At 39.1% G+C, this 10,212-nt stretch overlaps 1 protein-coding gene across 1 annotated transcript; it reads right to left on the bottom strand.

Annotated features, from left to right (window-relative positions):
• Positions 1-1,954: 1,954 nt before the first annotated feature.
• LOC115226549 (uncharacterized protein K02A2.6-like) lies at positions 1,955-4,713 on the bottom strand. Its single transcript, XM_029797554.1, has 2 exons — positions 3,189-4,713; positions 1,955-2,379 (listed from the first exon to the last, which is right to left on the bottom strand). The coding sequence occupies exons 1-2, from the start codon at positions 4,711-4,713 to the stop codon at positions 1,955-1,957; spliced, it is 1,950 nt and encodes a 649-aa protein (XP_029653414.1).
• Between the last annotated feature and the right edge of the window lie 5,499 nt (positions 4,714-10,212).

Here is a 10,212-nt window from a genome sequence, read left to right as displayed (position 1 = left end):
GATCTCTTGTTCTTGAATTGCATGCAGGTAGCCTTCAAAGTAGGATGTCATAAACTTGTTGGTACTCCATGCCAAGATTTCGATATAATTATCTCATTCTGTGGTTTGTGCCTTTTGTGCCAATTACCCATGCGCTATTTCCTCAGTGAACTGGTCCATTTTTTTTTATCATTTTGTTCTTTTGATAACAGAATTTACCAATGCTTTTATGGGAAGGATCTATAACAGCTCTTATTTCATGCCTCTTCTCTAGTTCATTAGCTATTCCAGTTATGTTATTGATTTCACGGTCGCAAACTTGGGCAAGATAGTTACAGTGCATATATAATCCCGCATGTGCATATATAATCCCGCTATAGGATGTGCATATATAATCCCGCTATAGGATGGTCATTGACTTTCTAGAGTTCATCCGATCTTTAACAGGATTTGCTTTTCCTTTCTCAAGATATTTAACAAAAAAATATCTTGCTCACCAATCAGGCTAGATTGGCTTGTCGTTGACGGCTGTACGTAGTATGGCCGAATGGTTAAGCGATTCACTTCAGAATTACGAAATATTAGGTTCGATCAACTTGCGTGGAATCTTGAGAAAATGTCTTTTATTATAAGCCTCGGGTCGACATAGGCCTTCTAAATGAAACTAGGTAGATGGAAACTTTACGGAAGCTGGTCAGAACGACTGTAATTGTCAATTGAATGTCCAGAATCGTCAAAAGCTGTATCATATTAAATCTGCCTCAAGATTACACAGATCTGTTAAGGATGGACAAGTCTGTAGAATCCGCAGTCACATACACATTAATTCACTGAACAAGTAGTTTAGTTAGTCGAACAAATGGAAACTCACGGATAGAAGTCCTGAGAGAAAGCCATTTATTGATATGCAATGTCAGAAATTCGATAACCAAACACCTGCTATTGGTTAAAACATACATAATACATACATACATACATACATACATACATACATACATACATACATACATACATACATACATACTTACATAGTAGGCTTACAAGTGTATCGTACACAACATCTTTGCAATGGCTGTCTTCACGCCCACGTTTGGTCATTTGAACTTGTCACTACAAGAACACAAGTAGATGTTCGAACTCGCAAGTTAGTAAGTGTTAGAGGAGAATTCAACATCAATGGAGATGTAGATAGACAATACATCTGTTATGTGTAGTTTGGGTTCTAATGGGATAGACAACCAAATGAAAACCATTGTTATTGTTTACGTGTTTATTGACTTTTCATGTTACACGGACTCGACATTCAGCGTAGTAATACATTATATACTTTACACACAGTTTGTACTATTCACTACAAAATAGTGCCAAGAGTGGGGATGCACGTATACACAGATATGAATGTGTAACATCCCTTCTTCTCGAAAAAAATATAAAGGGGTCTTTTGGCAGTGAAGACAATTATGAGTAGTCTCCCTTACTCTATGGATTGTCAGCCTGAGGTGGCAATCCTACAGCAGAAATCGTGAGATTATTCTGCCTCTGCTTTGTAGTCTAGCTGAATTAGTTACTTATCTTTGCATTTTCTTTCTTTTTTTTTTCTTTAACGGTATCGAACCGGTGGCAGAATGTTCTTTCTCCATCTGGTGGATCTTGTGCTTAGCACCGGTGTCTGAGGTGTGTTGTTGGGCTGATGATATGTGGTTTGTGCCCGTTGGGGTGATGATTCTGTGGGTGTTGTCACCAATGCAGCAGGTGTTGTACACGTTTTCCTCGACAGCTCTGGTGTTGGGCGGATGTGGGCCCTGTTGCGTCTCAGCTGCCTACCAGATTCCGTTTCTATTATATACGATCTTGGAGTTTCAGCTCTACTGACAACCTTTGCTGGAATCCATGTTTTAGTTATGGGATCTTGAGTATGCACATGTTGTCCTCCAAGTATCTCAGGTAAATACTGTGCATGTTTGTTGTAATACCACTATGGTTGTTCTTGAGTGGCTGCTAGTTTTGCCCTTGTCTCTTCCTGGTCAATAGGAGGTTGGATCTTAGTTGGCAGGGTAGTTTTGTACTTCCTGCCATTCAGCAATTCTGCTGGGGATTTCATATCAGCTCTCAGTGGTGTCGCTCGTAGGTACAGAAGTGCCAGGTGTGGGTCTTCCTTAGTCTCTCGGCATTTGACTAGTGTTCTCTTCACTGTCTGCACCTGTCTTTCTATAAACCCATGACCTTTGGGATAGTGTGGAGATGAAGTTGTAATATTGAACCCATACTCATCGGCTAGCTTTTTGAATTCTTGTGATGTGAACTGGGTTCCATTGTCACATATGATCTGCTCTGGTATTCCTTGCTCTGCTAGAAGTCCTCGAGCCACTGTGGTGATTGTTTTGGCTGTCAGGTCTTTCACTTTTCTCACAAATGGAAATTTGAAGTAGTAGCAGGCCATTATCAAATACCATTCTTGGCCCCCTGTGAACAGATCTACTCCAAAAGTTTGCCATGGCCTTCTTGGGATGTCACTAGATATCATTTCCTCCTTTTGTTGTGAGTTTCTGTACTTTTGACAGATGTGGCATGTAGAAACTGTCTTTTCTATGTCTTTGTACATGCCTACCCAATATACTGCTGACTTCGCTCGGAGCTTGCATTTTTCCATTCCGAGATGCCCTTGGTGGATCTTGTCAAGAATCTCCTTTTGCATTGACTTGGGTATAATTATTCGGGATCCATCCATCAGGATTCCATTCTCCACTGATATATCATCATGGATGGCTCAATATTCACGAATTAGGGGCTGCACCTGATGTCTCTTTTCTGGCCACCCCTGAATCACCATCTGAGTAAGGAGCTGAAGTTCTTCATCTTTGCTGGTCTCCTCTTTGATTTTCGCTAGCTTTGTGGTTGTCACATTTACAATGTGGTGGACCTTTATGCTTAGTCCTTCCATCTCCTGTTTATCATGTGAGGATAGTCTGGAAAGAGCATCCGCCAATATCATGTCTTTTCCTGGCTTGTACCTGATATCATAGTCAAATGTTTGAAGCCTTAACAGTAATCTTTGCAGTCTGGCTGGTGCTTTCATGAGGTGTTTTCTATGTATTTGTTCTAGCGGGCGATGGTCTGTTTCTATATTGAAATGTCTGCCATACAGGTATGTATGGAACTTTTCGCATCCATATACTACTGCCAGGAGTTCCCTTTCAATATTCGCGTACCTTGTCTCTGTGGGTGAGAGAGCTTTAGAGGCATATGTATCAGTGCTGCGCCAACTCCTCTCATAGAAGCATCGACTTGGAGTGTTACTGGTTTGCGTCTGTCATAGTATTGCAGAGTTGTCTCCTTACTGATGAGCTTTTTGATTGCGTTGAAATCCTGTGTGTGTGAAGCACACCAATCAAACTCTACGTCATCTTTGTTTAGTTCTCGGAGATTTGCAGTGTGATCGGCCAGCTTGGGTATGAAGGCTCCCATGTAGTTGATGAGTCCCATGAAGCTCCTGAGTTCCTTCCTGTCTTTAGGATCTTTAATGTCTCTGATGGCTTCCACTTTAGCGGGGCCTGGTTTAACTCCCTCTGCAGAGTATATAATTCCAAAGAATTTGCACTCCTTTTCCTCTATTATACACTTTTCTGCATTGAGTTTGATGCCTGCTTGTCGGGTTTTCTCCATAGCTTCATGTAAATTGAAGTCATGTGTGGTCTCATCCTTGCCATGCACTTGGATGTCATCTGCTATTCCAATTGCTCCCTTGCAGCCTTGGTATGTCTCATCTATTTGGCGCTGGAAAACATCTTGGCTCACCTTCAATCCAAATGGGAGTCGGTTGAACCGATATCTGCCAAATGGTGTGTTGAAGGTAGTGAGCATGGATGACTCTTTGTCTATTTTTATATTCCAGTACCCATTGCTGGCATCCAGTTTGCTGAATAATTTGGATCCAGCCAATGATGGTGTGATTTCTTCAAGGGTTGGAATTGGATGGTACTCCCTTTTTAATGCCTTGTTGAAGTTCCTTGGGTCGAGGCATATCCGTAGGGTACCATTGGGTTTTTCCTTGATCACAATTGAATTTACCCAGTCTGTTGGTCGTGTCACTTTGGTGATTATTTCCTTTTTTTCCATTTTGTCCAACTCTGTCTTCAGCTTCTCTTTTATTTCTAGAGGGACGCGGCGAGGTGGGTGAACAATTGGTTTGATATTGTGATCGACTGTTATATGGTATCGGCATTTCACAAAGCACCCGACTGTATCGTCAAAGCATTCAGGGTACAGTTCCTCTTTGTTTGTGATTTGTGGTCGATCTTTGATAGGCATATCACTGTCAATCCTGCTTGGCGCTGCTTTCACTTCAGCATTGATTGATACAATATTTAGCTTTTTGCAGGTATTGAGTCCAAGAATTGCTGGCCCTTCTGTTCTTGTGACATAAAAAGAACACTTAATTATTTTTCCTTTGTGTGTCCCTGTGATAGTTGTTTTACCCAGTTGTGGGATCCTGGTTCCTCCGTACGCAGTGAGGATTACATCACTTGGTGTGAGGATTCCTTGTGTAACTTTATCCTCTTTTGTTATGTGTTCTGGGAACATCTTTTTGTAGAGGTTGACAGGTAAGATATTACTCTGGGCTCCAGTGTCAATCTTTATCCTTAAGTCTATGTTTGTTCGTTTCCTGCCAGACTTCTTCTGTATTCTTATTGTCGTGTACGCCTCATTTTCTTTCTTCCGGTCGTCTTTTCTCATTTCATGCACATTTATTGTGCCGACTGCCAAGAATTCCTCCTCTGAGGTGTTTTGTTCCTGCTGTTGTGCATGTATATCTCTTCTATTTCCGCTCCTCTTTGAAAATTGGGGCTTGTATCTCTGGGATTTTGTTACCCTACACATTTCCCCCCAGTGGTTAAGTTTTCCACATGCTTTGCAGTGTATACCGAATGCTGGACATTTTTTCCGGTTATTAGATTCATGCTCTGTACCACAGTACTGGCATGTTCTTTGTTTGTGGGTATGTGTCCTGTGCCTAGATACAGTATCTACACTGCTATCAAGTGAGCTTGTTTGTAAGCTAAGTGAGGCCATTTGTTTGGTAGTGGCTTCGAATGCTCTTGCAGTGTCTACTGCCTCTACCAACTGGAGAGCGTCCTTACCTATTAGTGATTTTTGTACTTCTTTGTGGGCACACCCCCATATTAATTGGTCTACAATTCTCTCCTCCGTCTTTGAATTTGCATTTCTCTGCAACATTTTTCATTCTTGACAGGAAATTGTCAATTGTTTCTTGTGGGTCTTGTTTCAGGCCCTGGAATTCGTATCTGTGAATTCTATGGTTCGACCTGGGCTCTAGGTGCCTTTCAAATTTCTCAAGAAGTGTGTCTGGGTTATTGCAGTCCGATTCTGACATATTCCAGCTATTGAATAGGTCTATTCCTTTATTACCTGACCATAAAAGGATATAGCTTACCTTCTCATCGTCAGTTGTGCCTTTCAGGAAACTTTTGAAAGCTAGATGAGTTTTTTGTTTGAATTTTTTAAATGCTTCTACGACATCACTAGAATCCCAGTTCATAATCGGATGTAGATTCCTCTGTACGGCGACGGGGGTCGCCATCTTGGATCGTCGTGTTTGTTGTCCTAAGACGAAGCGATGTTTTGTTTGTTAATTCCTCGTTTGTTGTGTTTCTGTTTCGTTGTAAAGGCACAGTTTTCGATTAATTATTTACCGCTGCCACCATGTTGTGTGTAGTTTGGGTTCTAATGGGATAGACAACCAAATGAAAACCATTGTTATTGTTTACGCGTTTATTGACTTTTCATGTTACACGGACTCGACATTCAGCGTAGTAATACATTATATACTTTACACACAGTTTGTACTATTCACTACAAAATAGTGCCAAGAGTGGGGATGCACGTATACACAGATATGAATGTGTAACAACATCCCACACAAGAACGGTTGTTTCAGTCTCAAATCTGTATTGATTCCAGCAGACATGCCTTTGAGTTGAAGAGACTTCAATTTCCATTACGAGTTAGTTTTGCAATTTCAGTTAATAAGAGTCAAGGACAGTGACTTCATCTCACGCAGCAATGCTTTTCCCGTGGTCAGCTCTATGCTGGTTGTTCCAGAGTTGGAAATGACAACAATCTCTTCATACTCACACCAAATGGTAAAACAAAGAATATTGTTTATCCTGCTACTTTACAGTGATCTTCATATGTTACAGTGATACAAAATTCTCCAAATGCGATACTCTGTGATATAAATCTGAGATGGTAGGATATCAATAAATGGTTTATTATTATTTTCTTCTTTAGTTTTGGGCCACAGGCCCAATTAAACCTCCACAGGAGCTAGCTTAAAAGTCTGCACTACGTGCGGTTTTTAAGCTAGTTTGTGTGTGTGTTGTGTGTGTGTGTGCGCGCGCGCGTGTGTGTGTGTGTGTGTGTGTGCGTGTGTGTGTGTAAAAGAAGAGTGTATAATTGTGAATAAATCACAATTATAACGGAGAGGGTTTTAAAAACCATTGCATGTCTAGAAAAAGCGGTCAAAATCGCTATAAAGCCACTATAACCACACATATTATATCTCCTCAACTACAAAAGCTGTCGGCGAGCTACATGACAGAATTTAAATAAAAAATAAATGGTTAGTCCTCTATTGCAATTTCGGAGTTAGGAACTAAAAGTGGGTTCATTCTTCTCGTCAGGAGAACATTCCTGTACATAGAAATTAACACAAAAAACATACCGTGGGGCTTAACATGTGTTCCGACCGGCAAGAATAATGTCAACGTCTAACTACTCAATTCAAATTCTGAATTCAAACGTCATGCACAGCATTTATAAGAAGAGAGTAGTTAAACGAGCCATGGCGAAAAACTGGATATGAGTGAAAAATAAATAATAAAAGAGGAATTAATGTAAAAATACATTACGCAGGATATATCGTAACCAATTCAAAATTATTTACGAATATATCAGTGGCCAGAAGATGCAATAAAAAAATTTCATGTCGCTCGCCGGGTCATTCCATAAATAATGCAGTTTGTTTATACGTTTATTTTTCAAAATTAAGATAAGCAAATTTGTTTTTTAATTCAAAATATACTCTCTTCATTTTCTACAATGCTCTTCCATCTAACTGGTAGACTTTCAAGGCCCCTCTTCCAAAATTCACTTGTCTATGACGAAAAGTACTCCTCCAGTACTGTTCTAACCTCGTCTACAGAATTAATATTTTTTCTGTTCAAATGATTTTGAAGACTGCGAATTATCAGATGGGCAATATCCGGCGAATATGGTGGGTGGGGCCTCGTTTCCCATTCAAACTGCTCCAACCTATGGTCGCGCATTATCCTTCTTGGCTGTAGTTTCCGGCTTTGAATTTCTGGAACCACTGTTGACACTGGCTTACGCTTATTGTCTGATCCCCATATACTGCATTAATATTCCTCGTTGCATTGTTGCCTTTATTGCATTTTTACCTTTATTGAACTCATAATGCAAAATATGCTGAATATGCTCCTTTGTCACTTCCATTATAGCTTTGAAAAATAACTGCACTCTTCAAAACTTGCACTAAGAATAAGTGCAAGGTAAAATTACGACCTGCTTTTATACCAAGTTGATGCAGGTAGTTTATCCCGTCTCACTCCGACTTTTAGTTCATGCAATTGAAAAAACCGCATTATTTATAGGATGATCCAATATATCTATGTCAATCCAGATGGGAGGAAGGATATTTTTGCTTGTTCCCAGCAGGTGTTTGTTACCAGTTGTTTGTCGCTAGAAAATTTAGTGTGCCGGTCATTTTTTTCCACAAGCGGAGGTCAGTCCTCGAGCTTTTTGGTGCTACCAAAAGGCAGTGGGCCTTATGTTCATATTGGGAAGGCTCGGATAAAGGTAATTACAAGGTCATAAAATTGTGAGCTGCTAAATCTGAACGCATGGCTGTAAATATCTATTGATTCGAACTAGAATAAAGAACTGGACCCTACTAAAGGGATTTTTCAATTTTTTTTTCTTCGCCATTGCAAATGATGGGGGGAAACTTTCAATGAAAATTTTTCTGAAAATCTACGAGTCCCCGCTTCCTATCTTCCAGACCTATTTTATCTCTTTCTTTTTTTACACTTAAAAGCAATGGGAGACGCCTTTTAGATAGAAAAAACGATAAACTTTGAAAATTTATGAATTATATTTTGAAGCCCATATCTTAACTTTTCTTTTATTTGTCGGGGACGCCTTTTAGGAAGAAAAAAATTTTTTTTGAAAATTTATGAATTATTTTCAATCCCATCCCTCAGCAATTCTTTTTTCTGTACTGCGCACTTGAAGGTTTAAAAAAGATGATTTGAAATGGATTACCAATTCAATTCTCACTTCCTTTATTTTCAAACAGAAAATGAACAATAGTGAAATGTTTTCAATTTTTTTTTTGTATTTATCCCGCTCCTCCATAAAAGCTTTAAAATATGGACAGTTCAAATCTGCAATTTATTTCTGTTTATCAGATGAAAAAGTGTGTGATTTTAGGGAAGTTTGGCTGCTGTTTCTAGCACATCCCACGACCACCTGTCAGGTACCTTCCTAGTTTCTTTGTCACTCATTAGTGTTTTTCGATATTGTTTTCCTTATAAATACATTTTATAGAATGATGATGTGGTGGTCAATTGCTGAAATTAAACGACAAAAAAATCTGGAATTCAAATCTTTAACTCCCAACCCGCACCAGGTGAGTTCGTGTGTGTGTGTGTGTGTGTGTGTGTGTGTGTGTGTGTGTGTGAGAGAGAGAGAGAGAGAGAGAGAGAGAGAGAGAGAGAGAGGGAGAGAGAGAGATTAATGTTTACAATAATACCCGGAAACGAAATAAAAAAAAATAGTGCAACGGTTGTAAAAAGAATGTGTAGGGAACGAATCTCTCTATATATAAACGGCAGTTTGTCTGTCTGTGTGTCTGTCAGGTTGTACCCTCACCCTGACCACGGCTTTCAACCGATTCTGATGAAACTTGACACACACATAGCCCAATGTCATAATTCAAAACTAACGCAGCGAAAACTTTGAAAAGTTCCCCCAGTTCTGAAAAAGATCGATAAATTCGACATGGGGTCGAGAATCTAAGCTTTTTATATGCAACACATTTTCTGTCTAGGGGACACAACTCGACCTTTTTATCGCCCAAAGGGACAGCTAGGAACATCGTATACACAGAAGTATTCGAGTGAAGAGAAGATATTGCAACCTGCACATGCGCCTTCGTTCCCAAGAGGGAAAGGACTAGATTGGGATTAGTCGTTGCCTACTAGGGGCTCTTACATACCCGGGCAATGCCGGGCTATGCTGCTAGTATGAAATAAATGCGCAAAAAGCAAATGAGGGCGGTAGAGGACTGCGGAAAATTCGCAAGATTCGGGGGTTTTTTTAATGAAATTTTTATATAAATACCTTTCATACATTATGATTATAAAGAAATTTGTGGATAAAATCTTTTCCGAAAGGTGAGGAGAAGACTTCGAAAAATTCACAAGATCCGAGGTTTTCGCCCATAACATTGAGGAAAATAAATATCTTTTAATGAAATTGTATATAAATACCTTTCAAACACATGTACTATGAATGCCTAATGTGCAGTAACCCCGCCCCCTTCTTTTTTGTTCGGAAAAAAAAAAGGCGGGGCACCCCAATAAAAGCGTTTTTGAAGATGAGGTGCGAAACTGCATTAGCCCCTTTTCTTTACCAATATTTTCAGATAACAGTTTGAAGAAATACATTTTCTAGAGTGTAGATTAGATAGAAAATTCAAAGTTTGAAAAGAATAATAAGTGAAAATGCTGAAGTTACAAAAAATTAGTGGTAACGAAGTCTGAACAGGAGAAAGAATGACACAAAATCCTTACAAAAACCACGTTAGTCTAGGTTACCGTAATTCATTCATCGAAAAAAAGAAATACATTTTCCAGTAATTCCGGTTTCTCCCCCACCCTTTTTTTCCGAACAAAAAATAAGGTGTTTGCGGCACATTAGGCATCCGTAATGCATGCCATTTGAAAGGTGTGTATATATATATATATATATATATATATATATATATATATATATATATATATATATATATATATATATATATATAATATATATATATATATATATATATATACAAATTGAGATAGGGGCTGTAAATGCAACCCTCTATGGGATAACGTATATCCAATATACTTACTATATTAGGTTTATCTT

Source organism: Octopus sinensis, linkage group LG2 (genome assembly GCF_006345805.1).
Source record: "Octopus sinensis linkage group LG2, ASM634580v1, whole genome shotgun sequence".
NCBI lineage: Eukaryota > Metazoa > Mollusca > Cephalopoda > Octopoda > Octopodidae > Octopus > Octopus sinensis.
This window is presented reverse-complemented; position numbering and strand designations above follow the sequence as displayed.

Coding starts and splice junctions, on each gene's coding strand:
- LOC115226549 (XM_029797554.1), bottom strand. CDS start 4,713: ATGAGAAAAGACGACCGGAAGAAAGAAAATGAGGCGTACACGACAATA. Junction 2,380..3,188: donor CTCTCACCCACAGAGACAAG/GTACGCGAATAT, acceptor TTGTGAGAAAAG/TGAAAGACCTGACAGCCAAA.